General features: G+C 34.3%; 1 protein-coding gene across 3 annotated transcripts in view; it reads right to left on the bottom strand.

Moving 5' to 3' along the window:
• col2a1 (collagen, type II, alpha 1) overlaps nt 1-21,721 on the bottom strand; it is a 48,074-nt gene that overhangs the window by 6,188 nt on the left and 20,165 nt on the right. For 2 of the 3 annotated variants that reach the window (XM_012956663.3, NM_203889.1), the window contains 29 exon segments: nt 21,470-21,523; nt 18,743-18,841; nt 17,833-17,877; nt 17,479-17,577; nt 17,184-17,237; nt 16,537-16,644; nt 15,616-15,669; nt 14,937-15,035; nt 14,645-14,698; nt 14,398-14,496; nt 13,813-13,866; nt 12,615-12,668; nt 11,401-11,454; nt 11,097-11,150; nt 10,947-10,991; nt 10,551-10,649; nt 10,334-10,441; nt 9,063-9,116; nt 8,634-8,687; nt 8,072-8,125; nt 7,520-7,573; nt 6,708-6,815; nt 5,324-5,377; nt 5,081-5,134; nt 3,718-3,879; nt 2,812-2,919; nt 1,871-1,978; nt 856-909; nt 343-450 (listed from right to left, as the gene is read on the bottom strand). In XM_012956663.3, coding sequence (XP_012812117.1) covers nt 343-450; nt 856-909; nt 1,871-1,978; nt 2,812-2,919; nt 3,718-3,879; nt 5,081-5,134; nt 5,324-5,377; nt 6,708-6,815; nt 7,520-7,573; nt 8,072-8,125; nt 8,634-8,687; nt 9,063-9,116; nt 10,334-10,441; nt 10,551-10,649; nt 10,947-10,991; nt 11,097-11,150; nt 11,401-11,454; nt 12,615-12,668; nt 13,813-13,866; nt 14,398-14,496; nt 14,645-14,698; nt 14,937-15,035; nt 15,616-15,669; nt 16,537-16,644; nt 17,184-17,237; nt 17,479-17,577; nt 17,833-17,877; nt 18,743-18,841; nt 21,470-21,523 — 2,205 coding nt within the window. 3 annotated transcript variants of the gene reach the window in all.

The following is a 21,721-nucleotide window of genomic DNA, read 5'->3' as shown; positions in this document are numbered from 1 at the left end:
CTGTTTTGTGTGCTTCATATACATCAACTATGCCAACATTTGTTTAGTGCCCCTGTCTATTAAAGACCCTTTATTATATTTGCCTTAACAAGTCTCATACCATAAAAAAAATCCACAAATACAATTGTATATTAGAGGTAGAATTGTATTGCAGGGATAGAATTGTAGAGGTAGAATTGTATTGCAGCAAAAATGTTCTTGAAATGTTCTACTCTGCCATACTTGTTATGTTACATCTGTGTTTTTGAAATATAGAAAGCAAACATGATTCCCTATAAAACTAAAAAGAAATGGCCCTAATCTACTGTTGAGAGCTTTTCTTAACATGTTACTGATACTTACAGATTCTCCTCTGTCTCCTTGTTTTCCAGTTGGGCCAACAGGTCCAGGAGCACCAGGGGCACCGGGAGCACCAGGAGCACCAAGAGGACCAGTCTCACCACGATCACCCTGAAAGATTGGTGAAAATGTTTAATCACCCTTTGATCTCTTATTTTCTATTATTGCTTACAAAAAAATCAAAATTAAATTGTTGGAAACAATTATAATATATAGCTTTATGTATTCAGTCTTCTTAATGATAAACACAAACATGTCTGGCTATGGGTCTGTAAATGATTTTATGTAATGCATTTATGTCATTCACCAGTTTCATAAGAAACAGTATAAAATAACTAAAACTAAGTCACTGTGATTTATATGATTTTTAATTATTACTTAAGCCTTTCTTTCATCTCTAAATATTTCAAAAGATCCTGCTGGGTACTGTGTATTTCATTATCTTACTGCTTCAGGAAATAGGTAATGAACAGTGTATAATAGTTTAAGAATAAGAAAATGGCTGTGCAATATTACCTTAATTCCAGTAGCACCATCACGACCAGGTGGGCCATCAGATCCAGCGTTACCCTAAAAAAATGTAAACATTAGTAAGATAATAGTACAATATAATCTGTTTTCTATAGGAAAAAAAGTTCCTTACAAAATAAAAATTGAATGGGGAACACAATTTAGCTATTTAATAGTTTATGTAGTATCAAAGGCAAACTTAACCAGAGCCAGTAAGCTATAGCAAGCTATCATGGTGCAAGGTAGAGTAATAAGTAATCAATGTCCATTTGGTTTCTGTGACTACATGAGAGCAACCATATGCTCCTGTGAGATAACTAACCAATTTTTAGGAAAATGGCTCCCAAAATAAAGTGATATTTTTGCCAGAATGTTTAAGACTTTTTTTCTTGTGCAGCCATTATAGTGAGAACACAATGTCTCAAGCCCATAGGTTTGTGAGAAGTACTCTCAACCATTACACTGCTGCATTGCTGCAATCCACAAACTCAGATTATGGAAGTATTGGACCCAAACATGTTCACTTCCTTAAGGTCAGCAATGCAGGTCTCAGGTTTGAGTATGGACTTTGCTGCATACATATGCTGACAGTTGCCAGAGGGCATGGAGACAATTTTAAGTAGGGCAGTAAATTCGGTATGGTTGTATACATTAAATATACCATTTAGTATACAAAATATCCCTAATAAAGAATGCAAAAATATGCATTTGAAAGGAAGATCATGAGTTAATTGTTCTGTTACTTTGCCTCATCTCCCCACAATCAGTCTTATTGATTCCAAACCAGAACTGATACTGTAACAGAGACTGCACCTGTATTGTAATGTCTTATATTTACTTTAGGCCAATAAATGCAGTTATACTATAATATGTATATTTATTATTCAACAATATACAGACATGTCATATGATATAACACAACTAACTTTTTCCTAGCCTAAGTTGTACTTTTAAATTCAGTATGATTAAACACTTTTTGGAAAATTGTCCTTCCATCTTGATCATACTAATATCTACTTACTTCACGTCCAGGCTCTCCAGCAGGTCCAGTCAAACCAGGTGGGCCAACAGGGCCAGGGGGTCCACGGTCTCCAGCAGATCCAGGGCCTCCTTGTTTTCCAGGTTCACCCTTAATAAAAATTTGTAAACATTACATGATCAAAATATTTCAATAATAGCAGCCAATCTATCGGTCAATAAAAACCTGAGGCTTGTAGGAGTTAATAAGAGTGTTATGAATGGTATCACTAAAGGGATTCACAACCAAAAATTCACCAAATGTTATAACTTCACAAATTTCTTCTAGTTTGCATCCTCAGGAGTAAGGATTCATCCATCTCATTTTTATACTATTCATTTGGTAATTTACTTAACAAATAGAAATAGATAATGACAAACTAAATTTGGCCAAAACAGTAAAGTGCATTTATTTCTCTTTATGGCAATAGCAGTGGTACCCAAATTATAGGAGTGGCCTCCCTGCAGTTACTTGCAGCATTACAATAGGGGATCAATGTGAAGGTCAGTAAGAGGAGATGGTCTGTTTGCTATCATAGATACACCTAAAAGCCCAACTTGAAAGTCAATTACGGTGAAATTTGGCTTGAAAACTTTCTTGGAACTATGACTGAATGACAGCACCAATATTTTCCTACATCTCTAACCTTGTAATGAATAAAGAACTGGAGTATGACCAAAGGTAGGATCTACAACCACTGTAGTATGGATACAGATGCATCCAGTTTTTGTTTACACTTTATCAGTTTAGACTTTGTCACAGTTTGGTGCCACAAATAAACTTTATAGCTTAATAAAGGGGTGTTGGTAGCCTGTGAAAATATTATAATAGCCCCTTAATGACATTTTGCATTCAAATCTGGAATAATTCTAAACTCATTTGTAACTGGCGATGATAATGATAATATATGTGTATGCTTTTTCACTTAACAAATTTAAACTTACAGATGGACCAGGAAGTCCAGGGAATCCTCTTTCACCACGCTGACCTGGCAGACCAACAATACCACGCTGTCCAGACAAACCTTGAGGACCTGGGGGACCATCTGGACCCTAAGGAAGATAAGAAAACATTAATATGTGCACCAGACAAAAAAATCATCAATGTATGCATTGCTCTATGTTGGCTTTCCAGTGGCACTCATACAATCTAAAATACTAAGCATGTAAAAACATATATTATTTTTGACATGTATAGGTCTTCATTTTTCTTTATCTACATTAATATAAATTACATTTTATACTTTTTAAATAGAACAGTGTTAACATATTTAATATTATAAGATATCAGATAGACTGCAAGGTTGTAGGGTATGCAAGGATGTCACCAGTAGAATTTGGAAGTCTTTGCTATCACTTGTAGCTTTCAAAGGTTTCATTCAAACCATAAATAAACTTTAAGTGCATGGATCTCCATTTATTTTTTTGTCCATATGGTGGTAAATAATTGCCAGTATGCTGTGAGCTTTTTGGGCTCATGAGATTCCCCCCAAGAGCCCAAATATTGCAAATATCAGTTAGATGCAAGGTTGCATGGGGTGTGGTAGAGGCTTTCTTTATGCAGAATGCTTCCACTAACCTTGTACCTTATATTTAGGATTGAAGGACAGCTTTTAGTTGACAACATAGGGAAGCTATAAGCCTTTAGTAAACAGCTGCCATTAAGGGATGCCCACAATCGTTCTATTTTTTTTGAAAGTTACCAAGTTGAAGCATTTCGGCTGCACTTGGTAACTTGCCCACATATTCTAAAGGTTGTGCAGCGATACAGAGACTTTGGAAGCTACATCCTTTAAAAATAAACAAGCTCCTACTCTTCAACTGTTGTATATTTTCTGCAATACCACTTACAGAAGGACCATCTTCACCAGACTCTCCCTTCTCTCCAGGAACACCAGCAGGACCTTGAAGACCTGGATCACCAGCACGACCAGTAGGACCAGCATCACCACGTGCACCCTTTGGCCCTTCTTTACCAGCAGATCCAGGAGCACCTGAAGGTCCAGGGTTACCCTGTGGATAAAAATTAAAATACATTTAGGCCACAGTCTTGATGTCTTAAAAGGAATATATTTCTAAATACTTTATGAGTGGTTGTTGGAAAAAAAAATAAACTATAGGTGCATTACTAATATGTAATATTGTCTATTTGCAGCTAAACAACTTGATGGCTTGAAGCAACATGTCTTTCTAGACTAAACTTGGAGCTGGGCAGTTCAAGATATTCCCAGCTTGAGAAGAAATTATATAAATACTGAATATAAATATCTTACACATAGTAAATATTAAGGTAATATGCAATTGTAGTTTTATCCATGGTCAAATGACCTGCCCTTGACTTCTTTATCAACTTGACATCTTGATGTATTTGGCCAAACCATGTCCTTTCCAGTTACTTTTAGTTGTTATTGATGGATCCTGATAGTGAGTTATAGAATCCTCATTAGATATATTATTAAAGGTAAAACATTAGTGATGCCACACAAGTAACATAAAATGATAATACACAAGTACCATAAATATCCTGCTAATTAAATCCTTTTATATAGAGGTTATTGATGTTATCATTTAATGATGTTTAGCAATGTAATTTGTGTCAAGTGACTCACTGGATTATAATGCATTATATACACCCTGTTGTAAAATGTGAGGATAATAGAATACAACCTAGATTTACATGAACTGTACTATATATATATATATATATATATATATATATATATATATATATATATATATATATGATTATGAAACTCCTGGGGGTACATTATTTTAATACATAATCATGTAGTTGTTACATCACAACTGTTTTAATGGAGGCTGAAATGGTACTGCAATACCAGGACCAGTATCAAAATAATGATTATAGGCTACATATATACTTTAGACTATTTGTTATATGTATAAAAATAGTATAATATATCTATAAGGTAATTGACAACAAAGACACACATATGGGCTGGTAATGAGTAATTTATTTTTTTTTGAAAACTTACTGCACCATAAGTGGGAAAAGTAACTCTTATGGTAAAAAATATAGGTTGATATTATGATTTTCTGCTTTGTATTGTCCTAGAACTTTAACACCACCTGAACAGGAAGTGATGAGAGCAACAGGAAGTTATAGTCCACATCTATTAGAATCATTTCGAATACTAAGAAACTAATATCACCTGTAAATTTAATGGGTGCATTTTAGAAATATGCCACTTACATTGGGACCAGGGGGACCAACTCTTCCAGCAGCACCAGGGAATCCAGTAGCACCCTTTGAAATAAAAAACATATATTTATTACATACTGTGGTTCAAATGTGAGATTTTAGTAGTTTGTTTTTCATGCAGTACAAATATTGGAGAAGGGTTTAAAGTTAAAGCTATGGGAATATCTAATGAATTCAGAAATATATTTAATAGTTTGTGCTGGTTTTCTACATTTTTAGCAAAATGATACTTACAGGAGGACCTTGAGCACCACGAGCTCCCTTAGGACCATTAACACCAGTTGGGCCCTGAGAAGAAAAGAAGATGAGAGTTGTTTTATTTTGTTGCTTTACCAAGAGTGTAGGCTCTGGAAATACATAACTATGTGCTAATGCTTTCCATAGTGAATAAGCAGTACAAAGACAATTTATAGTAATATTCTGTGTTCTTCAATGATTATGAGATTTATAGTTAGCATGTTACTCTCTAGAACAGGCATTAATTGTTTAGAATAAAAGCTTGTTTAGCTTAAAGTTGGCATTCCATTCCATGTAAAGTACTGATAATGTTTTTGAATAACAAAATAATACATATTACATGATTATTTCTCCTGTGAGGCATATTGGAGATGGCTTGGGATGGGTTTTTATTTTATTTTTTGCCTTCCTTTATTTCAAACAGTACCCAGGCAGGTTTCAAATAGGTAGGCTTGATGGGTTTGTTTTTATCTACATATGTTATGTTACTATGGAGCAGTGCTGGGGTTCTAGGTTCAATTCCAGGCAGAGCACTATCTGCAAGGAGTTTGTATGTTCTCCCTGTGATTATGTGAGTTTCCTCTGGTACTATATTTTCCCTCCACACTCCAAAAACAGGCAGGCAGGTTAATTTACTCTAATGTTTCTGCACCTTTAAGTTAACTTTTAATATGTTATAGAATGGCTAATTCTAAGCAACTTTTCAAGTCTTCATTTTTTATATTTTTTTAATTATCTGCCTTATTCTTCTGCCTCTTTCCAGCTTTCAAATGGGGGTCACTGATCCCAGCAACCAAAAACTATTGCTCTGTGAGGCTAAAATGTTATTGTCATTGTTACTTTTTATTACCTATCCTTCTAGTTAGCCCCTCTACAGTGCATATATCAGTCACTCCCTGGTTACTAAGGTAAACTGGACTCCAGATAACAGCTGAAATTCCAAACTGGAAAGCTGTCTAACAAAAAGTAAAATAATAAAAAAACTACTAATAATAAAAAAATGAAGACCCATTGCAAATTGTCTCAGAATAACACTCAGAATACATTGCATCTAAAGTTAACTCAGAGGTGAACAACCCCTTTAAACTGTAAGCTCCACTTGGAAAGGCACTGATGTGAACGATGTATTATCTCTGTAAACTACTGCTGAATATGTTGGGACTATATAAATAAAGGATGATAACAATAACTACAGTGTGTGCATACACTGCATTTTGTATTAGTGTATCTGTTTTTTTAATATCAGAATGTGTTATGTGTTTCCTATTGCACAAAATGTCTCTCTTAAAGGGGTTATATGTGAACAGAGACCTGCACATGGCACATTTCATGCATAAGTTTTAAATGAATTATAATGTATTTAAGAAAATGTAGAACCAACCTGTGGGCCAGGAGCACCAGATGGACCCTGGGGACCAGGAGCACCAGCATCACCCTTCTGGCCAGATTCACCTTGATCACCCTTAAGACCAGCTTGACCATCAGCACCCTGTAACACAAAAAGTAAACGCATTAAAGCATATCCAAAAAAATGAATCTATTAAAAATATAGCATAAGGGGCCAGTCACAGCAGAAATTAACATTCTGAATCTAGCCTGACATACTGTATACTTTTACCTGTACTACTAAAATATATTTTTGAAGTAGAAGTATTTGATTGCAGTGTGTTATCAGATATCAGCACTGTAATGTTTGGCCATATTGTATCTGATGTCTACTCAAAGCCTATCTGGTCTATTTATTCACTGGAGACTACATTTACTAGGCCCCAATTCGCCTAACTGCAGCAGTTATTAAATTAGTCCGTTTATCTAGTCATCTATCTAGGCAGTGTCTAAGCTACAAGTCTGTTAGACTGGGTCTTTCCAAATAATAGTACATCCCCTGCTCACAATAGTGACTAATGGCCAATCCATGGCTTCAGCTAATTCTATTCCACCCCATGTATTCCTTAGGGCCCCTATATTTAGGTGTAATTTGCCTTTACAGTTTCTTATAATGTTGGACACATTCAGAGAGGAGAATGAGATGTGGATAATCTGTCTTCTAAAAACATACTGAGAAACCACCTAAAAATGTGGAACAATATGGAAGAAACCATATATGTTTTATCAAAGGAATAAAAATCCAAGTAAAAGAATAAATTTATACATTAGATCTATTTTCTGTAGTTAAGAGAGGTCAGTACTCACAGGAGGACCAGCAAAGCCAGCAGGACCTGGAGGGCCAGTCTCACCACGATCACCCTGTAATATAAAATAAAATCAATATCAGAAAATCAAAATATAGACACTATATATATATACAGTATATATATATATGTATACATATGTACATAACCTTTTCATATACGCTTAAAAAGGGTTTGGGCCATGGGTACTGGTTATATAATTATTTTTTTTTTTTAAATGTTTTAATTTTTTTGTTCTTATACATTTTGAGATGTGGTAGTTGTTTGTACTTTATAAATAAATATAGTTGGCTTTTTGGAAGACATTAAATACAGCCAGTTCCGGGAACATATTTATTATTTAAAGGTAGATATATATAGATATATGTGTATCTTTTATGCAATGTCAACTGTTATATAATTCTGTAAGTGCAGTTAGTGATCAGAGAGAAACACAATATGAGAGGGCAACAATGCAATAGCAAGTTCCATAATGATATAGAAAGAAAAAATCACACAAATAGAGGAATAACCAAATAAAGTCATAGAAGATAATTATGTTCAAACAACTTACAGGGGCACCACGGGCACCAACAATACCAGCTGGACCGGAAGGACCAGATTCTCCCTAAAAAAAGACAATAGGAAGCATTTCAGTTTATGAACCTGATTTTTGTGAAGTAATAATGTTTTACAGGAAACATTTCTAGAATTTCAAAATTTTCTAAATTTGTTTTATGTCATTTGTAACGTCGTTGTTTTAGGCTACTCTAAATAAAATTAGTTCTCAGTTGTTAAATATATGCTGTTTATTGATACTAAAGTGAACATTGTACACAACTTGGTAAAGAATGTCCATTCCTAATGCTTGTCCTTGTAAGTGATAAAGGAATCTCACTACTTCTAGCATATAGGATTGACTATAATGACAATTACTGTGATACTTATAAGTCCTCAATATAGCAGGAAAGCATATAAGTCAAGTTCAGGTTTGACTGAAGAGAGTGAGAATCGATTTGGCTCCCACAGTCTTCAGTGCAGTCATTTTGCACAGTTTTAGTTCATTGCCTCTAAATTGAACCTTAAGTACATAAGTACAAATAGATATGTGTATTTTATTGAAAAATGACTCTTACCTTCTCACCATTAGGACCAGATGGACCAGGGGGACCAATTGGACCAGTCAAACCCTGAAATAAAATGTACATATGAATTAAAAAACTCCATTCAATTTTGTATTTGTGCTTTATAAATGCTTAAATGCTTAATTGTTATTTCAATCAACACAAAGTACCTGTCTTTTATTTTTTTCCATGTACTTCTTACCATGGCAGATAGCGTTAGCTTTGAATGATATATTTGGGCATACATTAGCCACAGTTGGTAGTAAGCAAAAGTGTAATACTAAATACTTAATAATGCAAAAAAGCTTAAATCTTCTTCAATACATATATTTTATATTGGAAATAATAAATATTCCATAGATTTGTATTTATCCAATAGTTTCAAAATGCACCAAGTTATTACATTTTTTTTCTTTTTCTCTATAATGTAATTATACTTACTCTTGAACCATCTTTACCAGGAGCACCCTCTGGGCCTTTCTCACCAGTATCACCCTACAAAGTTAGTTATCAAACAGAAGGATTTGTTAGTGTAATTAATTAACTGGATGGCTACATAAATCACATTGTATATGCTGGAGGGTGAATTATCATGTTAAATTTAGGTATTCCTGTCCAGTGTCTTAAGAATAGTTAGTAAATAAGTGACTAAGCTAAACACGTGTACAGATAAAACTGGTGTGGTAAAGCTTTTAGGTACATAATTTGCAATAAGTATAAGATTACAGGGCCTATGGGTAATGATTACATATTGAATCTTTTGTATCAAATGTTGATATAACAAAAGAGAGATGTATAGGGCTGTTTATGTTTCATTGATCAATCAGTGAATGAGGCATGCTTGTAAGTTGTCCAACCTCACACAAAGATTTGGGATCTAAACCAGGATATTCTACATTAAAGTCAGATTCTGTGATGTAATTTCTTCTACTGTTTTATTAATTGCATGCCCACTGTAATATTATTCAGTAGAAGACAGTTGTAGCTGATCTACATTTAAAAATAACCTTATTCTGTGACTGACTACATAAGGTTCTTGCTGCAGTTGAGACCTAGTGAATGGCCATGGCTGGTTGTGGTTGCTGTTGATTGCATATCCACTGTTTAGAGAATGAATATACAACACTGGTTGTTGTAGCCCATAAACATTTGGAGTACCACTGATCTGAGGTAGCTGGTTTAGTACTGTTAATCACCAACCACTGGACACCGGTTTGGGCTTTTAATGATCTGTATGGTGTTGTTGTTTATTTAAGTTATAGATTTCAGATAAACTTTCTGCTACTGATAGGCACCTTATATAGACATTTTAATAGATGATAGATGAAATATTGAATATAATAATAAATGATTATCTAATGTACAATTTACCTGTTTAATTAGGATGCCTCACATTTTCTAAAAACAGTTTTTGTATATTTTTTTCTAGAAACAAATCAGTGATATGCTTTTTTCAGCTGATTAGGAGCTTGGTATTTGTGGGAGATTAAAATAATATTCTTATCTAAGTTACTGGGGTGGAACTGCCATAAGTGCAGCAGGTGCAGTGGCCAAACCCCATTAAGGCCCCAATAATTTCTTAATAGGGAATGATTACATGGTCCTACATCCACTCTTTTGCCACATAGGTGACTAAAAGAATGCCTGCATATTTTTGCTTCCTTTCTAGTATTTCGAGCTAGAATCAAATGCAATTAAACTGATGCACTTACTCTATCACCCTTGGGTCCAGAAATACCAGCAGCTCCTCTCTCACCAGGCATACCTTGAAGACCAGGAGGACCTTGGGCACCATTGGGACCAGATGGACCAGTTGCACCCTAATGGAATCATTAAATAATATGTCAGCTGATGTACACTGTAACTATTACATGACAAATAACACTGAGTATAATTTTGTTTAGAATAAATGCTTTATTCTAATCTTACCTTGGGACCATCAGTACCAGGAGTTCCAGGAAGACCACGAGGACCCTGAAGACCTTGAGGACCTGAAGAACCACGTTCACCTGGGAAACCACGCTCACCCTAATAGGTAAAGAACAATTATATGTTTAGAGCCCTGATAAATCATTCAATAAATACTAGCACATACATTACAGCAGTGCTGTCCAACTTTTTGCTTGTAGTGGGCCAGTATACACCATATTTAGTGGCTAGGTTGTATTAAAGTATCATGATATCATACAGAGGAGTTTATGGAGCCCATAGGCAGTCAAGGAGTTATAAAATATATTAAGTGCTGTATCCTATCTGCAAGTCTTCAGTTGGACAGCTCTGCAGTTCAGTATCTTCATTAAGTAAGAAAAAAAACATTTAACTTACTCTTGGGCCAACAAGACCAGGGGCACCTGCTTCACCGGGAACACCCTAAAAACAAATAAAAAATACATTGTAATTGTATTGCAAATAATATCACAAAAGGAAAAAAACAAGACAAAAACTAAATTAAAGATTCTCTAGTTTACTACTCACCTGATCACCTGGTTTGCCACCTTCTCCGGGAGAACCGGGAGGTCCAGGAAGTCCCTGAAAACACACATATATTTTTGTAGGATACCATATTTATGAACAAAGCACTCACTAGTAGGCACTAAAAACCGGCTATATTAAAGAAAATGTAATTATTTTATTTATTGATCAAGAAAGCATCAATAGTATTAAGTACAAAGAAATATAACTAGATTTAATCTTAATTCATATAGGCATTAATGTATACATTCGTATTTTAATATAATACTAAAGATGGCCTATTTATTATTAAGTCATAGAAACTTACCTGGAAGCCAGATGGGCCAGGAGGTCCTTGTTCACCTCTTTCACCAGCAGGTCCCTAAAAGAATAAAAAATTAAAATGATGGTTATGTAAATGAATATAATACTAATATGCCTACAAGAAGTTGGTGGCCACTACAGCCCTGCTAAACCTACATGGCAGCACCAATGACTACATAGTACCTCATTTATATAAAATGTATTGTAGTTATTGAGTTTATACCAGTGCAGGGTAATCATTTTTTGCATTATTTGCAAGGTATTTGTATGTTCTCTTTGTGTCTCATTGGGCTACCTGAGGGTACTCTACCACTCCAAAAACATACAGGAACTTTAATAGGCTCCTGATGAAAATGGTCCTAAACTCCAAGCATGTTAACATTGTAAGGAACTAAGACTCTACTGGGGTAGGACTTATATTAATGATGGACGATCTCAAATAAATGAGTCAGCTCTATAGGAATATATATATATAAGATAAGATAATAATATTAAACAATAGCTTAATATACAATACACTATATTTTCATCTAAATATATATGTCTATAGAATTGTGTTATGGTTTCCATTATTTATTTTATATAAATGTAAATAATGAATATTAAACAAAATATATACAGTTATGACCAAGTGGCATTTAAAAAAATATAATGCATAATGCAATAGGATGATGGCTTATTGCCTAATGTGAAAGTATATTAGGCAAGAATTGAAGAGTAATTGTATAAGATTGCAATAACTTCCCACCCAAAATCTATGTTTTTGCATAATGAAAGGAAAATGCATTTGTAAGCAACTTTTCAATACACATTTAGAAATGTTCAATGGCTAAAAGTTAGTTCCAAATGTAATGCAGTTGAATTTCTAGTTCTGGCTACTGAAACAAGCCCGTAAACAGACCTGGAAGAGAAATTGCTTCTACTGCATTGTTTCCAGAGTCAAAACCAGAGAGCAGAAAGGAATAAACAAATATTATATTCAACAGCATTTATATTCTCATATAACTTCTTTATATTCCCAAAAAAACTCGAAACTCTTTTGCATAGTGATTCCATTTGATATTAGTGTTTTTCCTTTCTTTTAGAACTGATGCTGTGAATAACTGATGCTATGCCTAGTACCATCCAAGTTTACAGTAAGTGCCTGCACTTGGATTCTTTTTGCTATACAATATATGTTAATATTATTATATGCTAACAATTTTAATGGATACTTACAGCTGGACCATTGGGACCTTGAGCACCAGTTTCACCATCTTTTCCAGGCAGACCCTAAAGTAATAAAGAAAGCCAAATTATTTTTAAGAGCCAAAATTACATGCATATACATAAATAAATAGATATTGGGCTCATATAAAATCATTAAAATTGGCTTATGTTATATCATTAATTAACAAATTATCTATGTTGAGCCTCGTGGAGTAGCTTGGGCATAGGTGAAATTCTGCACTGTGTGTTGGATATGCTATTAGTGATCTTGGAAAATGTCTTAACTTAATGAGAAATCAGAGATATATGTAAAAAGGAAAATCCCAACCATTAGCTCTTGAGTTGTTTTAGCATTGCAACACCAGTTCATCAGAAAGCCAGCAACAAAATTGTTATTTTACAGGACAAAGACTCTTCTCTAGATTGAGAATTAAGGTAAGATGTTTCTCTGTCCTCAGCTGTGTATTCTACTTGGAAATTTTAAATGTGGGAAACTGAAGAGTACTATTATAGTAATAATTATAGATAATGCATTATTAAATGTGTGCTATACCAGTTGATCCCAGAGTAATATATTTTAAATAGGATAGAACAAGACAGTGCAGATATATTACCAATGTAGTTTTCTTCTGGGCAGTAACCCGCAGTAACCCGCAGTAACCCACAGCAACCAGCCAGTGATTAGCACTGCCAGTTTCAGGAAGCATAATAATCAATACAATATGATTCTCAATATGACTGTTCTAGTGCACATGTACCCACTTTTAGTTAGTGAGAAATATTCACAATTTTAGTAGGAAAATCCCTGGTTCCAAATTTTATACATACAATATATATGTGATCTCAGTCTACAAAATTTAAACATGGGTTTATATTTATTAGAAAACAATTTGGACAATTCAGACGGATTCCCAGCACTTTGGTCTTACTTTTGATTTAACAATACTCGCCTGACTATCAATAAAGTGTTAATAAATGTACTTATTTATCAAAGCACATAGATGTGTTATTTCAAAAGAATATCTTCAACTGCTTGGGGCAGCTGAAGCTTGGGTGTCAGTACTCAGTGCTGCTCAGCACTAAGCACTAACGCCTGTTCGAATCCTCCTTCCCTGATACAAATTGGTATAAAGGTTTTGGACAGTTATGTTCAGTATCTGAGCAAATATGGCACAGGAAGAATTTTACTGAGGAAATAACAACTTACCCTCAGACCAGGAGCACCAAGCAGTCCTTTCTCACCAGCTTTGCCAGGTTCGCCCTATGAAGAAAAGCAATGAAGGTATAAGTGAAATGCTTTGTAATATTATCTTTTTGGTAAATTTATAAAGCACAAAGGTGACTTATATGACACAGGGTCAAGAGAGGAATGAGGAAGAGAGAAAGAATAGCATAATAGGGAAAGGAAGACATGAATCACATGTAGATAAAGTTTATTACTTCTCACAATTTTACAGTCGATTTTTAAATGTCCTATTTATGTTTATAATGAAAGTAGATAATTTCACGATAATTGGTCAAGGCAAGGCTTTAGAGTTTCATGATTCTTTTGAGAAATTACTTGATCAGAAGAAAGTGTTTGGCTTTGTCAGTGAATAGGCCCATATAAGGCAATGTGCTATAACATATGGTACACAAGCCATTGCAGAAACACAAATCCCAGTGCAGACTACTGGGATTAGTAGTTCCACAACAAGGGTAACATCCATTGCCTGTGCCTGATCAATAATGCAGTGCTAAGAATTTATGCTTTAAAATACAAAAGCTGTCATTTAATATTGTAACGACTTACATTGGCACCTTTAGGCCCAGGGAAACCCATAACACCAGGCTGACCACGAGCACCTTGTGGCCCAGGAGGTCCAGGACGACCATCTTCACCAGAAGCACCCTGTAATCAATTAAATAAGAAAATAATATCATAAACATCAATAATGAAACCATTTTTATAACGGAATGTTCTAAGCTAATTAGAACATAAAATCAATATTTTCAGGTATAATGTAAATATCAAACATTATCATGATATATTTACTTACAGAGGGCCCAACTTTTCCCTGAGGACCAGCATCACCAGGACGGCCAGTAAGACCCTGGAAGGTGTAAAAGAAAATAATTTGAAAGTTAAATCTCTTGCCATTTTCATTCATTTAAAGATTTTATTTTACAATCTGAATGTCCATTTACAGTTTACCAAAAAGCATACAATTATTGTAAAGGTTTGCTTTAAAAACCCTTAGCTACAAATATAAATGTATTAACTAAATATAATGCATCTCAACAGTAGCTATTATTTTACAATAAATTGTAGTAAATTGTAAATTTACTTACCCTAGCACCAGGGAGACCAGGTTCGCCAGGACGGCCAGGATCACCATTAGCACCCTTTGGTCCACCAAGACCTGGAACACCACGTTCACCAGGAGCACCCTAAAAGAAAAATTATTTGGATATTCAGTTGCCCATACCCAACATAGAAAATATAAGGAAGTCATAAAAAAATAAATCTAGAAGTAGCTGAAAAATACAAGTTGTTTGGTTGTAATATACCAAACAGATAGAATATGGTGTTTCATGACTTCACAAAAGAAAAATAGGGAATAATGTAATAATATGTTTCTTTAAGGTTACTATAGAAGGTCTTGCTACTTTGGTGACTTGCTACACAGCACTATATCAATATGCTATTAAATAACAGTGTATTTAAAATTCTGTTATTAGATTTTCAATATTGAAGAGAATGCAAAAATTTTTGGGGGCAATTGCAGCTTGAGTTTGGCCACCTAGAGCAGCCATTGATTTTGGGAGGTGTATATATAATCAGTAACTGAAATGGTAGCCATTACCAGCCATCAGTCTGCTTTGACTTCACCTCTATTCACAGTCTTTGCTTTTTCTAGTAGGCAAAGTATAACTGATTTTCTCATTTTCCATTTACTTATTTATTATATACCTATCCATATACTTGTTATTATTTATTACTTATTATTTCATTTATCATTTTACTTACCTTAGGACCAGCAAGACCATCTTGACCAGGGAAACCACGATTACCAGGAGCACCCTAGGCAGTAAAATAAACACAGTACACTGATTATTATTATACCAACAATCTGGAAAAATGTCTTCAATGTTTAACATTCTGTTTTCTTATTAAAGTCATTTTTGTTTAAAGTTGAAGTGAAGAATATTCCAATTTAAGATTTTCTAATGATAGGCTTTTTCTTATTCAGGTTAATAGATACCATGGCCATTTCAGCATATGGATATTTAATAGTTTATTTGAAGATAGGAGTAATTATAAACTATTAGGATAGACTTATTAGTTTGTGTCATCAGTTCCAAATCATATAAATTCAGCTCAATGTAATATGATGAAATAGGGCAGTGTCTAAACAAGAATGGTGTGCCATTATAAGATGCACTGTATCACAGGTTAAAAAACAGCATTAAATGGCCACTAAATAAAACATATATATACTGTCCACTTGTGTTGAGCACAGGGGAAAATCTATGATGAATATTTTGATCTTTATGCCTAATCTTTGTCAAGCCACTTTCGACTAACCATGCCTTAGATGCCCATGCACCCATCCTCTTGGCCAATAGGCTGCATATTCTTCATTTAGGAGGATTATTGTAATAAGTTATTCAAAAGTGTCTTGTTTTATATGAAATTTGTATATAGAAGCAGTCATTCCCAGACCAAGATCAGCAGTTGGTCTGTCCAAATGTTCAATTTGGACAGACTAACTGCAAGCACAAGATTGCCTGTCCAAACTACTCCCTGTGGTGACCATACATGCACCACTGGATGGACAGTAGAAATTTCCTGATCTGTATTTGCACGCCAACATAATTGCATGCATTAATGTTTATGATTATTATGTTTTAATGATTGAAAAATCTATGTGATCTAAATAATACTTACTCTCTCTCCAGGAGGACCAAGGGGTCCAGCAGCACCAGGTTCACCACGGGCTCCTCTCTTGCCTTCTTCACCAGCTGGGCCAGGAGCACCCTGAGGACCTGCAGACCCCTATGTTAAACACAGATAAAAGATTAATATGTAAATGTACCATTTTACTGATGTATAAGAATATTATATATCTTGACTTGGATAGGAACAATTTAAATAAATGGCTGACACTTGCTATCAGGTGTAAACATATCTAGTTTTCAAATTTAAATGTACATTTTAGAATGCAAAAGCATAGGCACCTGTGAAAATAAAGTGGAGCCCAGTCATATATTGCAAATAATAGCCCTTAGGGGCTAACTTTTATATCTGATTACCAATTACTGCTCTTCTGTAATATAAATATAAATGTAGACTAGGCATTGCCTTTATTTTAATGGTAAAGGGTTAGACTATATGTGCCAAATTTAACCAAAGCAAATGTATTTATTAACCAGTTTCTACACATTTAGTGCAAAATTATTGAGGCTTGTACATGTAACTAATTTATCATGTGTCAGATTAAAATATATAGGGTTGAACAAAAACTAGCTAAAGAATGACTAAATTACTTAATATAGAGCCATAAAAAAATGCTTTCCAAAGACTCATATACTTACGATTTCACCTTTGGGACCATGTTCACCCTTGAAACCTGCAACACCGGGGTCACCCTAAAATAAGACATTAGAATGGGAATTAATTTCATATGTAAGACATGATACATATTTATTATATTTGTATTGCACAAGCATAAAATAATGTATTGGTCAATAAAATACTAAAACGTCCAATTATTACAGATATGTACTCATTAGTCATTAAACATTATATAGTTTATTAGTCATAGTACTAGGATATGTATTATATTCTATGTACAATATATCAGAGTGTTAATACTATTCATTTACTTACAGTCTGGCCTTTGGGACCAAGAGGACCAGTAGCTCCCTGAGGTCCTGGAGGACCACGTGGTCCAGGGAAACCAGGGGCACCAGCAATACCAGGAGCACCCTAAAAGGTAAAAAGGGGTGAAAGAAGTTAAATAAATCAACAAAATACCTACTATTTTATTAAACTACTAATAGTTTTCTAATTTCCAATATAACTAATTTTCTATGCAGACTATGGACATATAGTTATTCAGAAAAAGTGATGTTTTTTTTTTATAATTAGACCAAAGTAAAAAAGCATTTAATCATTTTCTGCAAACATTATGTAAAATATCTCATTTTGTTTTCTTATATATCAATGAGCAATGCTACTTACAGATGAACCTTTGGCGCCAGGAATACCATCAGTACCAGGGTTACCCTAAATTAGAGGGATAAAAATAAACATTTTAATATACAGTTATGCATTGTCCTTAAACGCTATGTACAAAATCAATTTAATCACAGACACTCCATTATAACTAAACTGTATTGCTTTTAATAGCTAGTGAACCAAACTGCTAAGTGCTTTAGGGTTATCTGTTATATATGGCAACAGTTTCCTTCCTGAGAGGTTCAATTGTTTGATCTCTTTTTGTCACTATAATGCTTTTATTTTTACTCTTGCCCTTCTGTTGTACTTTCACTATCAAGAACTGTAGAGCATAATGGGAGTTTAATTGTCCAGACCAACTGGTGGGGAACAATTAATATATATTACACCTTAAGTTAATACAAATCCTGGTTTTGGACACAGGTTCATAGAAGCAAAGGACGTAATATATTTTACTGTAGAAAGTTACACAATTTAAGGTGTGTATGATATAATTTAAGTTACATAATAATAGTTACATAATAATAGTTACATAATTAATTAATACATAATTTAAAGGGTGTGGGACTAAGACTCAGCTATCTGTAGGTACTTCAGAAAAAAAACAGTCAATGGCCACAGTAAGTGTGGATAGTTTGGCTAATGATACAATGTTGAGTTTGTTAAGCATTGAAATCATATTCATTTGCTTCTAAACATTCCAAAGGTAGAAGGGCTACGATGCCCCCCCTTTGATTTATGAAATGATAAGGATGCAGGCAAATGGTGTCCAGATTAAAACAATGTATAAAAACTAGGGATCCCATGTACAAGCTGCCTCTTTTTGGACTATAAACAAAGTCCTCAAAGTCTTAGCTGGGATCTCAGAATTTCCTGATATCATAGTGTTTGTAAAAGTTTGATGGCAACTTACAGAAGCTCCAGCAGGTCCAGGAGATCCAGGGGTACCAGATTCTCCTCTGGGTCCTTGAGCACCCTCAGGTCCACGAGCACCAGTTGGGCCAGCTTCACCCTAATAGAAAGAGGAGATTTTTGGTCATAATATATAGTCACCATTACATTTTATTTCAATGCTGCTTGAAAGAATATTGACTGTGTTACGCTTGCTAGATTGTTTCATTACCTACAATTGGATAAGCTTTATGGGATAAGGACTAATATCCATTCTAGCGAATGGTAATATCGAATGTATAATATTATCCTATTATAATATCCTATGCCAATTTGTAAAAGTTAAATTCAGTCAAACCAAATTTAGACCAAAGGAAGGGAACACATAAGCCAAGCCACAACTATTTTATTTCATTGAATACATCCAATTTTGTGGTTGCTGTGGTTACTCAGTTACTTAAATTAGCACCATCTAGTGGATAACCTGGTGTTTCACTTTAGAGAAAATCCTCAAATATTACATATGCTACAGAAAATATTAAAATGGGCCTTTTTGTAGATCCTTATCTTTATTTAGGATATCTCTTTTTTATTTTGTTTCAGCACTAGAAGTCTAAACTGTGTTTATTCATCTGATTTACACTATATAAAACCATCAAAACATTTTCAATTTCTTCCATAGCCATATAATATTGTCCTCTGAAATAATTTATTCTTTCATACTATTCTTTTATAAAAAAATAAAACAAACTTTTTTGTTACCTAATAGCTAAATTTCTTATTACCCATAACAACCAATCAAAATCTTTTTTCATTCTCTTTGTTTATTCTACCAACACTAAACTAATGGAAGCTAGATGCTGATTGTTTGCTGCACTGATGCACTGCATGGGGATTATATAGATTGTAAGCTCTACGGGGCAGGGACCTCCATCCTCTTGTGTCTTTGACTCTTAACTTATTGCAACTGTTACTGTATCTTCTATTTATTTGTATTTATTGTTATACTTTGTATTTATCTATTATCTTATTAACCCCCTGTTTGTATTAATGTATTCTACTGTACAGCGCTGCGTACATAAGTAGCGCTTTATAAATAAAAATATACATACATACATACATACATGGGGACATATTTTTTCTATTTTAATAACTGAGCCTGGTCTTGTTCTTTATCTATAATAATGATTTATTTGTAGCTAAAATTCTGCTACACAATATCAGTACAGGGGAACAATGATTGTGCTAACTACTATATAGTGCAATAACAGGTGCCTTCTATAACCTATTAGAACCATTTTTTTGAAGGGGTCCATTAAAGAAATTAAAAGAAATCTGCCTACATTTCTTGAATGTATGCTTTCTGATTACCATCTATGGGGCTGAAGCTATTACTGAAGAGGGCCAAGTAACATACAATATCCTATTCAATAGTTTCTAGTAATTTACCATCAACAGTTTATATTATTTCCAGGAACCCCTGGGCCCTCCATTTACACTGTATTTATTGAGTATACAGTGAACCTAGTACAAATAGATTTGGGAACTGGTGTACTGCTTATGACTGCTACACTTAAATATGTCTCTCTAATGATCATTTATTCTCTTTTGCAATGCACACCAAGTCATTTATTATAGTCAGATGCCAATACACTATATGCTAACTTTATAATACTCTCTATGCTACTAAAAGCATGTATAACAAACAGATGTTTAGTGTTTTTAACTTAGCTTTTAATGTGCAAGTGCTGGCAGCCTGTACTATATTTAAATTAAAATACCAGCTTCAGGCTAGCAATCAATTACGTAGTTATGGCTGGCTGCATTATTCTTCAGTTTGCTTACATGCGTATATCTGACTAAGATTGTTGGGAACAAGTGATAGGGAATTATGGTCTGGCCTAAGGTGCTACCAAAAGGATCATCTGGGCTGCAGACATATGGAAGGCCCCAATACTGAGGTCCCGTATCAGAGGCAGAGCACAGCCTCTATGTGGGAAATGTAAAAGCAGTCACAACATTTGCATCTAGTCTAATGACCCACAGCAACCAATCAACAGGTAGCATTTATTGGTCACCTTTTAGAAAGCAAATCTGATTGACTGCTGTTGGTTGCTAGACCCAGAGCAAAGTTTGTGACTGTTATTACATTAGTATTATTACTTATTACATAGTATGACTATATTTAAGCATGAAAAGTGCAGCTAATGTAAACATAATATTGGCAATTTAGTGATTGTATCAATTTACTTCAGCAGCTAAATTTTGGAAATATGCATCTGATCTTCTCTATTAATAAAGCCCTAGTGATTTTGACATGAAGATATACTGTCACTGTTTCATGCAATAAAGCCTTTGGGTCTGGAATAATAAGTTACATCTGTAACATGCAAACCTATTTGGGTAGCAATTTTATTACAAATAACTGAAATTACTTATCTCCTGCTTCAGACCAAAATACAGCTGATAAAAGCAATGAAGCTAAACTGTATGATGATAACTAGTTTGCATTGGGAACATTGCTTTTTGATGTGTTCCTTTCCAGCAATAAATATGCAGCCTTTTCTTTCTAGCCTTAACCAATTTGCATTCCTAGGAATTCACTGAACTCTCATTTGTTTCCTTGTGTGATGTGATTCAGAACCTAAAGGTTATTACACTTGTTTAATGTTTAGCCCTATAGACCACAGGCCATCTGAAGAACTGGAGCTTTAAAGTAGGATATGTCAAGCTTAGTATTTATACATACCTTTGAACCAGGAGCACCAGGGAAACCAGGAGCACCAGCAGGGCCAACAGGTCCCTATAAAATACACAGAAACAATTAAGTATCTGAGATACAACAATAAAATGTTTCCTAAAGTGATGAAGCATAAAGTCAGTGAGGAGATGGGTTTGAAACAACATATACATTCATGTTGCATGATGGCACAGAGCAGCATCCCTCATTTACTGCCTGCTGTATTACCCAATGCTGAGCGTATACAGTCAGAAACTTTTT

Source organism: Xenopus tropicalis, chromosome 2, assembly GCF_000004195.4.
Source record: "Xenopus tropicalis strain Nigerian chromosome 2, UCB_Xtro_10.0, whole genome shotgun sequence".
Taxonomy (NCBI): domain Eukaryota; kingdom Metazoa; phylum Chordata; class Amphibia; order Anura; family Pipidae; genus Xenopus; species Xenopus tropicalis.
The sequence above is the reverse complement of the archived record's forward strand: the minus strand, read 5'-3'. Positions and strand labels throughout refer to the sequence as shown.